This window comes from Rattus rattus, chromosome 9 (genome assembly GCF_011064425.1).
Source record: "Rattus rattus isolate New Zealand chromosome 9, Rrattus_CSIRO_v1, whole genome shotgun sequence".
In the NCBI taxonomy this organism is placed as follows: Eukaryota; Metazoa; Chordata; class Mammalia; order Rodentia; family Muridae; genus Rattus; species Rattus rattus.
In genome coordinates, this window is record NC_046162.1 from 87,662,363 (window position 1) to 87,678,706 (window position 16,344).

Sequence of the window (16,344 nt, forward strand, 5' to 3'; positions counted from 1 at the left end):
GAAATGCAACATCATTTTTTTGTTTTTAAGATTTATTTTATTTATATGTAAGTACACTGTAGCTGTCTTCATCCACACCAGAAGAGAGGGCATCAGATCCCATTACAGATGGTTGTGAGCCACCATGTGGTTGCTGGGAATTGAACTCAGGACCTCTGGAAGAGCAGTCAGTGCTCTTAACCACTGAGCCATCTCTCCAGCCCACAACATCATTTTTAAAAGCTGCAAAATAGCAGTGTTTTCGTGTGTGCTCGCTAGCCTTATGTCAACTTGACACACAAGCTAGAGTTACCTGAAAGGAGGGGACATAGTTGAGAAAAATACCTCCATAAGATCGAGCTGTAAGGCATTTTCTTAAATAGTGATTGATGGGGAGGGACCAGTCCATGGTAGGTGATGCCATCCCTGGGCTGGTGGTCCCGGCTACCCTAAGAAACCAGCTGAGCACCATCCGAAGCAAGCCAGCGAGTAGCACCCCTCCAAGGCCTGCCCTTGAGTTTCTCTCCTGACTTCTTTGACGATGAACAGTGATAGGGAGCCCAATAAAGCTTTCCCTCCCCAACTCTTGATTATGGCGTTTCATCACAGCAATAGTGATTTTGCTAAGATAGCACGTGTCCTTCACCCAGCTTTCCCCAGTGGTTCTATTTGTTTAACCACTGTCAAACCAGCAAGTTCTATACCCTCACCCCACACCAATCTCCTTTTGGTACCTTTTTAGAGTCTCACACATCCTTTTGTCCCCAACACTTCTAATTCTTGGCAACTAGTAATCTCTAGCTCTTTATTTGTGTCATTTTAGGAATGGTGCAAAAATGGAGTTTTAACGGAATGTGACGTTTATGAGGCTGGCATTTTTCTCTTACCCGGCAGCACCCATGTAAGTTGCATGCAGTAGTAACCTTTCTCTCTTTGCTGAGCTTTGCCGGCCATTCACCTGTTTAGAGCATGTTGGTTGCTCACACTTTGGGGCAATTACAGATAAAGCTGTTTTGGACATTCATGTGCAAAGTATGTGTATAGACAGAGGGGTTTTGTTTTTTTTTTTACATTTATTGGTGTGTGTGTGTGTGTGTGTGTGTGTGTGTGTGTGTGCTTGGTGTGCAGGCATGTGCCCTGTGTGGTGCATGTGTAGAGATCAGAAAACAACTTGGCTGGAATTGGTTCTCTCCTTCTGCCATGTGGGTTCCAGGGACAAAACTCTGGTCAGCAGGTTCACTGGCCCTGGATTCAAGTTTTAATTTCGCTGTGTTAAATGGCCAGAATGCAGTTGATGGGCCTTAAGGTGACGTGCGGTCAGATTTCTCTCTCTTTATTGTTTTGAAACAAGGTCTTACTGTACTGCCCAGGTGGCCTCTGACCTTTTGGTTTTGTGGGTCTTTCTGTTTGTTCCTACAACCTAGGCAATCTCCCCTGTCGTGTTGTATTCCTGGTCCTGGCGGTTTCGGTTTTTAAGTTCATCAGATTACGCAGTAAGTTGATTTGGCCAACAAAGACAGGTTTTGAGATATGTGTTTTTAGCCCTTCATGTGACTCTGCCTCTGTGCCTGGAGACTCACTGTGGAACCCTGATGTTGTGTGCCTTGAATTGGAACCAAGACTACTCTCGCCTACCTGCCTGTGAGCATGCAGTCCAGACTAGGAGTTTCTGTTGACTTCTTTATAAGTCTGCCTCTGTGACCAGGTCCTCAAAATGGGACTACAAATAAAAGTCGTTCAAAAGGCAAGGTGATGGTGGCGGTTTAATCCTAGCTTTCATAGCCAGCCTGGTCTACAGAGTGAGTTCCAGGTCCGCCAGAGCTACACAGAGAAACTGTCTCAAAAAAAAAATTGTTTTCTTTGTCAAGTAGTTTAAACTGCTTATTTAGAAATAGCGCAAGAGCACATAATGCACATAGACGAAGGTAAACTGCCACCTCTACGAAGTGAACGGATTGGCCGACTTGTAATCACATCTCTCTGCTTCTGTATGTGTAGCAATGTGTCCATCATGAAGCTTCATGTCCACGTGTGTGTCCCCCTGATGGCCACTATAGCATGGTGATCATTTTCCTTGTTCGGTTAGAGGATAAGCACCCTTCCTGTAACTCATGTTCTGTTGTAAAAGGGATAGGAAAGGTACCTTTTCAGAAAAATTCCAGTTTTAAATTTATCTTTTAAACCAACACCCAGTGATAAAATTGTACATGCTTATGTTATGCCTTGTGCCGTTCATCACGTGTACAGTGTGTAACGTTTCCATCATCCCTGTCTTCTCAACCATCATCAAGCTCTCCAGCTTTTTGGAAATACATAGTGTATTATCATCATGTCCAGTCACCCCGCCTCGTCCTGCTATCTAACTCTAGTTTAGCACCCGTTCACCAGCCTCTCCCCACCTCCCCTTCCCCTACCTTTAAGGACCTGAAGAAGGTAAGCTTTATTCCTTGATCCATGGACTCAGGTTGAAATAGGGCGGGCTGTAGCTTTACTTGCCAGTAAATCGATAGAATCTGGATGTTAGGCTGTGTTCCCTCATTTATTATAAATAATGCAAGCCTCGCTCGTGATGATGAGCCCTCTTGCTGAACCCTGGGGAGGTGGGGACTGAGCACAGTTGGTTTCAGAGGGTGTTTGTCTTGTCATCAGCTGCTTAGTCAGATGGAGTGTTTTCTTAATGCTCCCAGAATGTACAGTTCAGTCTTTGTTTTGAAATCGTTCCTTCTGTCTTCTTTCCCTCCTCCATTACTTTGATTACCTTGATGAGACATTCAAGCTGTGAGGTCGTATCCCTTTATTTCCATAGCCTACAGAAGCCAGTTTGATGGTTAACTGTAGGTGAGCAGGGAATTGTATCTACTTGGCTGGAATTCGCCCTTAGAGATGAAGCACTTGTTGACAAAGGCCCCCCTAGGCTTGGAGATGTGAGCAAAGGTAACTGGGTACTTTAGATCTTTAGTGGAAATCAGGGTGAAAGCTTTGGAAGTTTGACTTAACGAAGCAGGATGTGGTATTGAGGAGGCAGAGACATTGTGAGTGAGAGTGTTAGAGAGGGGGAGAGGGAGAAAGAATGAGTTTTGTGTGACTGTGTGTGCATATATGTGTCTCTGTGTGCGCACAGCACACACACACACACACACACACACACACACACACACACACACACACGATTTTGGGAGACAAAGAATCCAAAGGTGTATAGAAAGGAATTACGGATTCAGATGGTCTCCAGCACTGAGTTACCGTGCTCTGAGAGGGAAGGTTACTGGGGCAAGACAAGTAATAGGATGGGAGTCTAATAATCACTTCATTATGCAGCCATTTGAGTTGTCTGGGTGATGGAGTTTGAGGACAGGGGCTTCTTTTCTGCCCCTTTTCTATGTGAGCAGCTCAGGAAGGAAGGCTAAGAAATAGCCCTGTGTAGAAAATTACACCCAGAAATGGCTCCAGGATTTCCATCGCCGGGTTCTGAAATGAGCTGCCCCTGACAGCAATTTGATCACGTTGCCGACTACCTTTCTCCCAGCCCCTCATCAGGTCCTCAGACTGTGTCTTGACAGCTTCAACTCCTTCTGTTGGCAGCGTGCTCGCTACATTTTCTATTACAGGAATTTAGCATTTTGCTGTGCCTGAGGTGGGTGGTTGCTAGCCTCTTGATATTGGATACCTTTCCTGAGCTATGAAGTATTAGACCATAGTGGATAATAAAGTGCCCACTATTACATTATAGAACAGATTCTGGGAGCTGTAACGGGGGAGCAGGCCGGGGTGGCACACCCGAGTTCTGCTTGAGGTAGCTCGCCAGAAAGTGCTGTTGAACCCAAGCTGGTCGAGCCTCAGCTGTGCCAGTTCCTATGTCTGAACAGGAAAGTGGCTCGTTAAAGATTAAAGGGCTGCTTGGTCCTCCTGGCCCCAAGATGGAATGATCTCTGCTATGGCGACAGCTTCTCTTTCCCAGGAGAGGCCATTTTATACAGCGGGTTTGTGCTTCCAAATGTTACAGTGAGCTGCACTGGCTGATACGGTGTGGATAAGTTGACATTTGGGCACTCTCAAGACATATGAGCTCTATAGCGTCCATGGTTTGAATTTCTGGGAAAACTGCCTCATCAGGAAGTCAAAAGCCTCAGCTTTCAGCCTGTCCCCACGAGGAGGTGGTCTCCTTTGTTTCATTTGACTGTTCTCTGGAGTCAGGTGAACTTGCATTTTCTCGCAATAAGAATTCTATGAAGTCCCTCGTGCTGCGTCCCAGGTGTGAGGGCGGCTCGGTATCACCAGACCGCAGGTGACAGCAGCTAAGAAAATTGTCCTCTGGAAACTTGAGAAAAATACCAGACCAACCGAGAAAATAGGTCGCGGCTCAGCTGCATTCCGTGCGGTTCTTGTGGGTAGGAGGACTGATGTCGAGGACCCGTGTGACTACTGTTCAACTCCGTGATCCTTGGGGGGGAAAAAAAATTCATTTTACTCTGTGTACGCTCAGGTAAATAGCAGTAACGTCCAGGCACCGTCGCCAGGCTGGTCTGTTTGAAGCCCCCGTGACAGGATTCTGGGGCGTGCCTCCACTTATGTTCATTCAGAGCTGCTGAGGGACGGGGATGGAAAGCATCGCTATCCCTGAGCACTCTCCGGGGTCCTTAAGCAACACTGCAGTTGATTCCTTAGTATCCTACAGCTCACTTCACTTGCCTGGTTAATTATGTGGCTTATTAGATGATGTGGTACCCATACTATTTTTTAAAATAGCGGGCACTCCTGTTTATTCGAAGAGGCAGGTGGCCGCAGAGATGACTGAGTGGGTGGGACACGGTCTCATTCGTAGAAGACCTGAGCTTGAGTCCCAGCACCCGCATCATCCATAGCGTTGTCTCCAAGGAGAATGGATGCCCCCTTCTGACCTCCACGGGCACTGCATTTACGCACACATGTATCAGGAGGGATACATGTTTAAAAACAATAAAAATAAACTTAAAAAAAAAGGTATGCTTAGCCAATAAGAGCCCTCCACACCAATGATTAGAATTTGGTAGTGTCCGGGATGCCACTGGTTCTTGGAAATCTGGGGTTTATTGCTTCACTTTCAGAGATATGAATGTAAGATTAATTTTATTGTCAAGAAATGTACTAAGTGGTGGGCATGCCTACAGTCTTAGCATTCGGGAGACAGAGAGAGGAAGAGCATTCGTTTGAAGCCAGTCTGTGCTACATTCAAGAGTCACCAAAAGAAAGTTAGATTTTTCTCCTTGATTCTGTACCTGTTGCAGCTCCTTCCCTAAATCTGTTGCCCTCTTTGCATGTGCTTGTTCATTCTGTATGGACTTGGGAGCCTAAAGAGTCTTGAGGAATGAATATTCTAATTTTCTTTTCTCATACTTGTTTGTTAGGCTCTGTTGCAGGAAAGAAATATCATTATATATGCTTAGTTCAAAACAATGTGTGAGCTAGACCCATGTTGTTATTTGAGACCAGATTTCTGTGTGTAGTCCTGGCTATCCTGGAACTAGCTCTTTAGGTCAGGCTGGCCTCAAACTCACAGAGACCCACCTGCCTCTGCCTCCTGAGAGCTGGGATTAAAGGCAGTAAGTTTAAATTTTTTTAATTTGTAGTATGTGGCGGGAGAGAGATGAGACAGCAACTTCTTGAGAGTTAGTTCTCACCCGCCTCCCTGGTTGTGAGCGGCCTGCCATGGTTTGTACTGTTCCAGACTAGCTGGCCCAGAAGCTAGCTAACTGTCCCGTCTCCGCTTCCCCCATTCCTGCCTTTGAGTGCTGAGAATACAGACATACACCTCTGCCTCCAGGGATAGAGCTTGGCTTAGCTTGTTCTGCGTGCATAGCAAGCACTTTTACCCACTGACCCCTTGAAGTGTGTGTGGGGGAGAGGTCTCATGCTAGCCTAAAACTTACCGTGTACCCAGGCTGGCCTCAAAATTACGACCTTGTCTCTCAGCCTCCTGAATGTTGGGATTACAGACATGTACCACCACACCCAGCTCATTTATTTTTTCATATGTACATATATAGTACAACTGTCCATGTTAAAAAAAAAAACCTATTAATAATTTTGGGAGATGGTTTGCTTAAGTTTTAAAAATGAAAGATCTTAAATGACAGAACTGTACTATTATTTCCACAGTCTCATAATTTTCACACAATCTCATAAAACCTCAAGTGCCCAAAGCCATTAGTTCACATTTAGCATCTTTTATGAGCTCTTTCTTTTCCAATCTAAAAGGAGGCACTAGGGTAGATAGAGTGAGGCTATGTTTTGGAGAAACAGATTAAAGCTGTCAGAATCTCAGGAGAATGCTGGCCCTCCATATCCGAATGGTGTCTTAGCAGATCGAGGAGCTCCACACTTTGAGTTGGTCTTGGCATGGTTCACGTGACTTCTAGCACGCATCCCACTGCCTAGATTTTTATCAGAGTAGGAGGAGCTAATATGATAGTTTTGTAACAACACTGCTAAACAGAGGCTGGGCGTGTGTGACCCTGGAGTGTTGTTTTATATTAGCCTGTGTGGGGCTTATCCTCAGCTACAGAAGGATTTTCTGGAGTGTGGCTGGTGAGATAATGGGTGTCGGCTGCTCTACAGATGGCCTTATCCTTCGAGAAGAACTAATTAACACGCTGTGGGGGAACTTGCCTTTAAATACCTCCAGTTTTTTGAATGGGCCACACCGACCGGGAAGAAAACCAGCGAGCATTTATAATGCTTCAGAGTGGCTGCCCTCCTGGAATGTGGTAGTTCTTTAGACTCGAGCGAATGGGACCAAACAGAGCTTGTCTGTTGGGAGGGAGTAAAGTAGCATAGTTTTAAACTCGGATTCTGTCTGATGTATTTCTTGTTTGTCGGTTTTGTTATTTGGTGGCAGGGTCTCACTATGTAGCCCTGGCTATCCTGGAACTCACTGTGTAGAGCAGGCTAGCCTTGAATTCACAGACATCCACCTGCCTCTGCTTCCAGAGGGCTGGGATTAAAGTCGTGTACCACCATGCCAGGTTTGCCTATGCATTTTAACCTAGCATTTATTGACCGGCAGCTCCATCCAGAGTTCATGGCATCTGTAATCTACCTTGAAAGGTGGAGGAAGCCAGGTGTGGGGGCTGTGAATGTCATTGCCGAGCGTAACTGTCGGACTTGAGGGGAGCACTCGTTTTCACCAGAGAACAATAGGATATCATGAGAACCTCAATTTCTTCTCAAAGCATCCAGAAGCTAGGGCCATGGCTCAGTGAGTGAGAGCTCTGACTCCTTTTCCAGAAGACTCAGTTCCTAGCACCTACATTACATGGCAGCCCACAGAAATCCATTAATGAACTCCAGTCTGGAAGGTCCGATAGCCTCTTCTGGCCTCCTCAGGCATCTTGTGCAAGTACGGGGCACAGACAGAAACCCACCACAGAATGAAAGCTCCCTGATTGCAAGGATGTGATCTGTGTGTTTTGTGTGTGTGTGTGTGTGTGTGTGTGTGTGTGTGTGTGTGTGTGTGTGTGTAGCACCAGTGCCAATTCTAGCCTGTCAGGGCTAATTCAATAATAATAAATAGCTCTTGATGAGCCAGTTATTCTCAAATTGATTTTTAAATAAACAGGCTAATAAGAAGGAATTGACACACATTTAAGGACTTTGCTTTTTAAGGATAAATGTTAAGATAAGTCAATCTCCTATCTTCCTTAGGCATCCCAAAGATATGACAGTAGATGATGTCACTTTAGCAGGGAGTGTGGCAACTGGGGAAGAAGAATCCTGCTACTTTTGTTTTAACGAGAGAAGTCTAGCTGTCTAAGGAAATAGAGAGGTCAGGGGAGGCTGAGTGGTGAAGAGAAGTGAGCCTGGTCCGGACTGATAAAAATTCAGCAGTAGGATTCCCCCAGCCGCCAGCGACTAGGCTGCTTCTCCCAGCCAGCTGACCCTAGTGTTACCCTTTACAAAGGCAAAGCAACTTGCGGATCACCCTCCTGGGAAAATCTTCAGAGCTGGGAGCCTGCTACCTGCCGCAGCCGGCCGTGGGGAGCCTCAGGCTGTCCTGAGATGAAATTTCAGAAACTGGCCACCAGAGCTTTCCAGGTAGGGGCTCCAGCAGTGGGGGAATGAGTTTTACCTGGCTCTCCCCCAGCCCCCAGTGAATCTACCTCTGATTGAAAACCATCAGTGGGCTGTCTCTTTGTTAGGCTGCACTGGATTGCTGCTGGCTCAGCCGGGCCGTTTGGGAAATAGGAGTTTTGCTGGCGTGAGTCAGCACTGCCCTGGGTGAAGCCTGAGCTCTGTTGCAACGTTGCTTACCAAAGATCTGTCCCCAGGCGGCACCATTCACTGTCCCTGAAAGCAGCTGCTGTTGGCCCCTGAGATGATCTCATCAGAACATGGCTCCAGCAGCCTCGGCCGCCGCTTCTTCCGGCTGCCTGCTGTCTGCTGTGGCGGTGTTTTGAGACTGGCAAAAGCAGGTAACCCCAGATGGGTTTTCTTGGTTTCCTTAAGCCAGACTAGGCTGGGGGTAAAGACTCGAGAATCGCGCCTTCAGAGGTAAATCAAGGCTTCTCAGTCTGGGACTCTAAAGCCAGGTCTTCGAAGTCCTTAAGGGGACACATGTCCTTCCTAAGGGGACTTGGGTATGTTACACCTGACCAGACCAAAGATTGTTTGAAAGCCGTGCAGCTTTAGTCATACTTCTATTTCTTTTTTCTGTTCGTTTTGTGTCTGACGAGATACAGTTTGCTCAAGCTAAGTTAGGGTGAAATAAAGGCAGGCAGGTACATTCGCTTCCCTTTCTAGTGACTGGCCGCTGAGCTGTGGGCAGCGCTGTCTACCATGACTTTGTAACCGCCATCCTTCCTCTGACCTGTTGTGAAGAACGTCGTCCTCTCATCCCTGCTTCTGTTCAGGTCCCTGCAGGGCTCTTTCCTGTTCTTGCCTCTAACCTCTAAGCGCCGGGCAGTGTCGTCTCTGGACACTGCTTCCTCCCTGTGCTTCTCTTTGACTCCAGGCTCCGTACACGTGTTCCTCGGAGACACCTGGCCAGCTGGTTTTGTCCAGAAGTCACTTCTTGAAAGCATCCGCCTACTTTACAAGACTGGGTGAGGATCGATCCTTCAGAGAGTGTGCCATGACTGCAGCCATCCACTGGGGATGTAGGGATCTTGTGTATTTTGTTCACACTGTGATGGTGCTACGTGGTTTTTTTGCTCATGCCTCCCTGAACCTCGGCAGGGAGCCCCTACTTACCAACCCGCCCCCAACCCCTTCACCCTGCCTTCTCTCCCGCCTGGCTGGCACACTGTTGAGCTGCTCCCCCAGCAGTCTTCCTTTTCCCTCTCCCAATATCCTATTATTTTTTTACTATCATAAATGTCGAGATGAAGGCTTTGCTGTCTCCCTTTCTCTCCAAGACCCTCAAAGTGTTCATAAATTCAGCTGCCCTCATTATATCTTTCTAGCCTGGCAGTATTTCTCAGACTTGAGCATTATTGGCAATTGGACAAACCTTGACAAACTATGTGAGTGACATAGCCAAGCCCCCCCACCCAACTCCCGCTATAAAAAAACCTCGTAAGGTCACTGTACACAACTGAACCCATCATCTCAGACGAAACGGGCACAAGCAGGTAACCCCAGATGTGTTCTTGGTTTTCTTAAGCCAGACTAAGCTGGGGCTAGAAACTGGAGAACCCTTAGCCCTCGGATGTGGATCAAGGATCTCAGTTTGGGAGTCTAAATCCAGCTCTTCCATTCCTCGAAGGGGTCCATAAGGGGACAAATGTCCTTACTAAGGGGATCTGAGCGTGTGACTTGAGCATGCCGGCGATTGTATAAAAGGAATTCGGCGTACCTACTGTCTGTGCCGTGTATATTGCTGTCTGCTCGAACGTTGTTAATTATACCTGCCGTCCTTTGATTTGTTTTTATAGTCACATCCTCTAGATGTGGTAGACCTGTGGCTGCTAAGTCCTGCTGACTATATTGGAGTACTGCTCTTATGGCTTTTCTTCATCCTCAGTCATCGTTTTCCATGAGCAAAAGGGCATCAGGTCCCCTGGGGCTGCAGTTACAGTGAGTCACTGTGTGGGTGCTGGGAATTGAACCACGGTCCTCTAGAAGTACTCTTCACTGCTAAGCTACAGATAAAACAAAATTCCCATAGCCAGGCAGTGGTGGACGCCTTTAATCCCAGCACTTGGGAGGCAGGGGAGGAAGATCTCAGAGTTCAAGGCCAGCCTGGTCTACAGAGTGAGTTCAAGGGCTACATAGTGAGACTCTGGCTGGTGGTGGTGAAGATCGAACATTTTCCCCCTTTATTTTTATTTTATGTGTATAGGTGTTTATTTTATGTGTATGGGGCACACCAAGGTGCCTTGTCTGCCAAGGCCTGAAGAGGGCGTCAGATCCCCTGGGGCTGCAGTTACAGGAAGTCACTGAGGGTGCTGGGAATTGAGCCAGGGTCCTCTAGTGGCTGAGCTGTCTCTGTAGCCCTAGGACTTTTTTTTTTTTTTTTTTTTTTTTACTTTTTTGTTTTTTTTAAGCACCTTACTGGCTTTGAGTTTTGTTTGTGAATACTTACAGACAGGGCCTGCCTTCTTCAAACATAGACGACTTTGCCTGGTGAGAGTCCTGCTCAGAACTGCTGGACTTCTGCCACTCAGCTGTAAATTTCGACAGACTCCCATCTTCTCCTCTTGTTCCCTGTTTTCTTAAACCATTGCTATTTACTGGGGTTTGTCAAGTGCCTCAGACTTGCTCCTGTCTTGTGTTTACTGATAGCCACCCTAGTCTCTGTCTCCCTTAGCTACTGCCACTGAATTGTTCCTTGTCCCATTCCCTGGACATGGCATAACCCTTTAGGGCAGTGGTTCTCAAGTGTGGGTTGCTACCCCTTTGGGGATATGGAGCAATGCTTCGGAAAACATTTACATTATATTCATTACAGTAGCAAAATTACAGTTATGAAGTATCAATGAAAATAATTTTTATGGTTGGGGTCATGAGGGACTGTATTAAAGGGTCACCGCATTAGGGAGGTTGAGAACCACTGCTTTAAGGATTAACCCTTTCCCTAACAGCAGCCCCTTTCATGACTGACAAAATCTCATCCCCCTAAAGATTTGTAAATCTATGAGGTCTCTGACTGGCTCTCCTTTCATTATTCTTCCTTATTTGGGTTTCTACAGCTCTGTCTCCCTTCCCTCCCTCCTTCCCCTCTCTCTCCTCTCCCCTCTTCTCTCTTCCTCCCTTCCCCTTTTCTTGTGTGCTTTCCTCTCTCTCTCTCTCTCTCTCTCTCTCTCTCTCTCTCTCTCTCTCTCTCTCTCGTGCTCACGCTCTTGCTCACGTGCGTATTCTCTAGTTCTTCGTTCCTTGACTGACTTCAGGTCCTCAGTCTGGAGCCTGTTACATCGGTCCAGTGGCTGAAATGGGTCCCTAGAGGTCAGCCCACCATTCTAGATGTCTTTATTGTTCTTTGAAATGCTATAAGAGCCATATCCTCCCGTCAGTGGATGCTTGGGGTTCCTGTTGGATGAACTCAGACTCATGGCTGCTCGTGTGTTTCACTTGAAGTCTAGATGATCACTCTAAGTTCATTTGGAGATTAAAGGGCTTGCTGAAATCTTGGCCCCACACGTTGCCTTGTGTTTTTATTTCATGTGTATGTTTGCCTGCATGTACGTGTGTGCATCACATGCCTGGTTGGTGTCCTCAGAGGCCGGGAGAGAGCATCAGATCATGGAATTGGAGTTAATGGCAGTTGTGAACCGCCTGACGGGTGCAGGAAACCAAGCCTAGGTCTTCTGCAAGAGCAGCAGAGCCATCTTACCCCGTAGCATAACATTTTTATAGTGCTTTACAAAATGATCTGATGCCCACTATAACCCTGTGTTGGATTGGCTTTATTCCCTCCCACCCCCTTTTTTAAACTAGTGGTTATAAAACTAGTTCTCATATAGAGGCATTTATTCATGTAAGATTCAGGGGTGGGAGTGTTCCTTTAATGCATTAAGCAACTAGCTGGTGTCTTTGTAATTAAATAAGCGCTTTCCAGTTCTACATAATTGGTACCTTTGCTCAGAAGGCAAGAGCTAGGGGTCATTCTTTTACAAGGCCACTTGTAAAAGATCAGGTAAGAGGAGCGACTCAAGGGATCCTGTCTCCTGTCCTGTGGCAAGAGCCATTATGCTGAGAGACTTCCCTGCTTCAACTTCTTGGGCTATGCATGTGTATTCTTGTTCCCCCATAGGGACAGGGTGCCTCGTTTATGCTAATCTAGGCAAGAGCGAGTTCCCACTGAGCTGCTGCTGTTCATCAGCTTTCTGCTGTGTTTCCAAGCTTTCTGCCGTGCTGTGAGCTAGGTGAAGAGAGGAAGCATGAAGTGGAATGAACTGTGTGAGGAACAGAGAAGGCCATATGGACGTTTGCAGAGCATATTTTTTGGGGTACTCTTACACTTGGGACTGAAATTAGATTATAGAAAAGCCGATTGAGGCTTGGAAGCAATGTCTTGTTAGCTACAAATGACATTCAGTTTTGGTCCCATCATACTTGAGAGATGAATAAAGCTTTGAAAAGTAGCCTGGCAGTCATTTTGATTCCAGAAGTTGGGAGGCAGAGGCAGGTGGATCTCTGAGCTCAAGGCCACCCTAGTCTACAGATGGAGTTTCAGGAAGGACAACCAGGACAGGACAAAGAAACCCTGTCTTGAAAAGAAAATTGAAAAATATGTCCAATTAGCTAAAGTCATTAGCCTAGAGAAGCAAAAGCTTAAGGGATAGCTTGACCCCCATCTTCAGGTACAAGTACCTGCCAGGGGGGAGTTTGATTCATTGTTCCTAATGAACTTCAGAGATTTAGGAGTAAAAATGGCCATAAGTTAAAGGAGGGAGTTAATGAATAAGAGGAAGATGAATTAGATCATCAAAATTAGGAAACACTTGAATGACCGCTATTGAGAGTTCTGAATTTTGTGCTGTCCCACTTAAATGGATTAACATAGAATAAGTTACCCCAAAGCTTTTGGTGGCCTGAGATGGCAGCCGTGCAGTTGCTTATGCCCTGAGGGCTCATGGTGCTCCAAGAGGGGCTGGAACAGACCATTGCTCCATGTTTGCTAGCACGGGTCACATGGCTTTATTCACACGTTTGGGTCTTGTTGCTGGTTGTTGGTTGAAACTTCTTGTTGTCCTGCCTCTCTCTTGGTCAAGCTCCTGGGCCACAACGGAAGCTGCAGGGTCAGAATCCTCTAACTGATCACTTTTACCCCCCCATTGTTTTGGCCAAATATAGCCCAGAGCCAGCAGGCTAGTGTGTGAACCTGACTCCTTGGAGGATAGTGTTGAAGTCACCCTGCAAAAGGACATGGACTGGACTGGAGAGATGGCTCAATGGTTAAGAGCACTGACTGCTCTTCCAGAGGTCCTGAGTTCAAATCCCAGCAACCACATGGTGGCTCACGACCATCTGTAATGGGATCTGATACCCTCTTCTGGTGTGTCTGAAGACAGCTACAGTGTACTTACATACATAAAATAAATAAATAAAATATTTAAAAAAAAAAAAAAAAAGGACATGTACTAACCTTGGTTAGGCTCATTGCTGCTCCTTCTGAGACAGTATACCATACTGACCTTAGTGATTTTTCATGAGAGAATGATCAGACATTCATGACACTGAATGGATAGACAGGCATATGGCTTACCTTTTGGCAGCACATCCAACTCACCTGGGGGAATTTACAAGCTTGGACTCCTAGGTACCAGACGTGTGACTCAGCGTCTCCTGGGGAGGTGATGTTGGTTTGTAAGAGACACTGTGTCCTCTCGGGTAACTACCAGCAGCATGAGTATGGGGGTGGGGGACAGGTCCAGATGAGTTTAATGTAAGGCAGCACGTTCAGTACCCTATGACGGGCCACACCTGTTCTGCTTCCTGCACCTGGCCGACCCGTCTGTCCCACCCACCTTCATCCAGGCTTCCCCTGTAAGCTACATCTCATTCAGTCCGCTCATCATCAGAGCTTGTTTCTTGAGGCTTAACTCACTTCTCCCTTTCTCCTAGTGTCAAGCGCCTCAGTGTTTCAGTCTCTAAATATTTGTGAGACGATTTGACTGAAGGTCTTCTCCCTTTTCCTATATTTAACACAGTGCTTTTCCCTCGCAAGAGGCTCTGGGTTTTTTGTTGAACGAGTAAGTGGTTGATTGAATGCATTCATGAATGAAGTGTTACTTGAATTCAGTTTCAAAGGCGATTAGGATTTTGGACAGGTGGAGCAAATGAATGAGAAACTCATTGTCGTGAAGTCTACAGTGTAGATCATATTGCGTTCAGGAGGTGGAGGAACTGGTTTGGAAATGTTGAAAAGGTTGGGTTTCTAATGGACTTATTATGCCACGTTTGAGCGATGGATATGTAGCAGGCTTTCAGAAGTGTAGTCCTGAAACAGGGGTGAGACAGATGCCAGAAAGAAAACCATGGGGTGTATCCTTTCAGCCGGTACAGTGAGCCCCTGCTGTGTGGCAGACAACTATGTTATAGGGAAGGTGAACTCACGACCCATACCAAGCTTCCTCCTGAACTGTGCTGGGAAGAATATTCTAGCCAGGAAAGAGAGCACAAGTGTGTTGGCTTGGGGAAATACTGTTTTTTTGTTGTTGTTGTTTTGTTTTGTTTTGTTTTGTTTTTGAGAAATTGAAACTAGAGTGATAAAAGTTTAGAGTGAGGTGAATGAGGGGCAGGTATGAAGTAGGTGGGAAGGCAGGTGACCCATAATCCCTCAAGGCTTTTGTGGAGACCACTGAAGGTTTGAAGCTGGTTTAAGCATTTGCTGTGACTACTCTAGAGAATAGAGCATGGCTGTATGAATTGCTTTTGTGGCTGCTGTGACAGAATACCTTAGGCAGAGCAGTAGTAGAAAGGAGGAAAGGTTTCTTTTGACTCATGTTTTAAGAGGGTACAGTCAGTCTGTGACCTGGTGGGGACAGTATGGCAGAGTTCATGGTGGCTGGAGCTTGTGGTGAGCACCTAGGGTCTTCGGAGACCAGGGAGCAGGCAACGGAGCATGCTGGTGCTCTCTGACCCCCTGGTTTAGTTAGTCTTCCACCCCCAACTCCCGCTCGTGGGATTGTGAGGTTGGTCTTCACTCTCCAGAATATGCTGGCAGACACGCCCATAGCTGTGATTCCAAAACCAAATTAACAACGATGATTAACCGTCCCAGTGGCAAAGAAGGGATCTGCCCGGAAGTGTTTGCTCTGCACCTTGAAGGCAGGAGGCAGGCGGGCAGGGTATAACAGTGTGTACACCTAGAACATTTTTCCCCTAGCTCTTCACAGGTTTCTCTCTTGACCTGCTCTCTGATGAAGTCAAATCCCTTGCTTTTGTTTTCTCAGCCAGTCTTGTGCTCTGTTGCTGTGGCCACCTCAGGTCTTGCCTGCAAGCTTGCACAACAGGTGCCGCTGCTCCCTCCTCTGCTGTTTCCTGTCTTCACCTTTCCATGCTTGGTGAGCAGAGGCTCACGGTGTTAGTCTTCTTGGGTCCAGAGGCTCTTGCCCTGGTAGAATTTCCTGAGGTTTTCCTTTTGAATCCGGTTAAGGCCAGTGACGACACCAGTGGTGGATGTGAATGACTTGGAGAGCTCGGATGCAGCACTGACTGTCACCTTGACAACCGGAAACTGGGACAGCCTCACGCACCCTCCTCCTCATCTCCTTGATCTTAGCCTTGGCTGTGCTGCTCACTGTTTCAGCCTCCTGGTCCAAGAGCTTCACATTCCTTGTTTAATATCTTCATATCAGGCTCCCACCCAAGACTCCTTGTCCTCTCCTTGCTTTTGTTTTGGGAGATTATCTGTCTCTTTGGAGGGAGTTTACACACCGTGGATACAGATTTTATGTTAATTTTATGGGCCAGGGTTTTAGTTTCTTCTGGTTCCTACCTTGTCAGCTTCCTCTTCTCCTTCCATGGATGGCATTTGAATCCTAAGGCTGGATTCTGAATTCTCGGTCTGGCTCCAATCCAGCTATCCAGTCTATCCCTTCCCTCAGGGTTGCTAGGATTATTAAGACCACCCTTCTCTTCCCGCCTTCCCCGTCTCCTATCAAACCCCGGTACTTGTACTTGCACATCTTTGATCTCTTCCTTGGGCACCTTTGTTTCTGCTCTGCTTAAGACTTCAGTGTCATCCTCCTGCGAAGCCTCCTTTGTCTGGCCTGTCACTGGGAGTTCCCTGAGTCTTATAACAGCAGAGCTTCATTTGTGGCACCTTTATGTCACCATGCATTATCTGCCTTTTCTTTTAATAGCTGTGGCCTCGCCTTTATCCCACTGAGCGGATTTACCCCCTGGTGTCCAGTTCTGTTCCCTGCACCTTGGGCCTTCAGTGCC

At 46.8% G+C, this 16,344-nt stretch overlaps 1 protein-coding gene across 6 annotated transcripts in view; it reads left to right on the forward strand.

Annotated features, from left to right (window-relative positions):
• Rffl (ring finger and FYVE like domain containing E3 ubiquitin protein ligase) overlaps nucleotides 1-16,344 on the forward strand; it is a 64,310-nt gene that overhangs the window by 16,197 nt on the left and 31,769 nt on the right. For 4 of the 6 annotated variants that reach the window (XM_032913841.1, XM_032913843.1, XM_032913842.1 and 1 more), the window contains exon 1: nucleotides 8,315-8,426. The exons of the other annotated variants lie outside the window; for them this stretch is intronic. In XM_032913841.1, coding sequence (XP_032769732.1) covers nucleotides 8,330-8,426 — 97 coding nt within the window. In that variant the 5' untranslated portion in view covers nucleotides 8,315-8,329. Of the gene's footprint in view, nucleotides 1-8,314; nucleotides 8,427-16,344 lie in introns of those variants that run through there. 6 annotated transcript variants of the gene reach the window in all.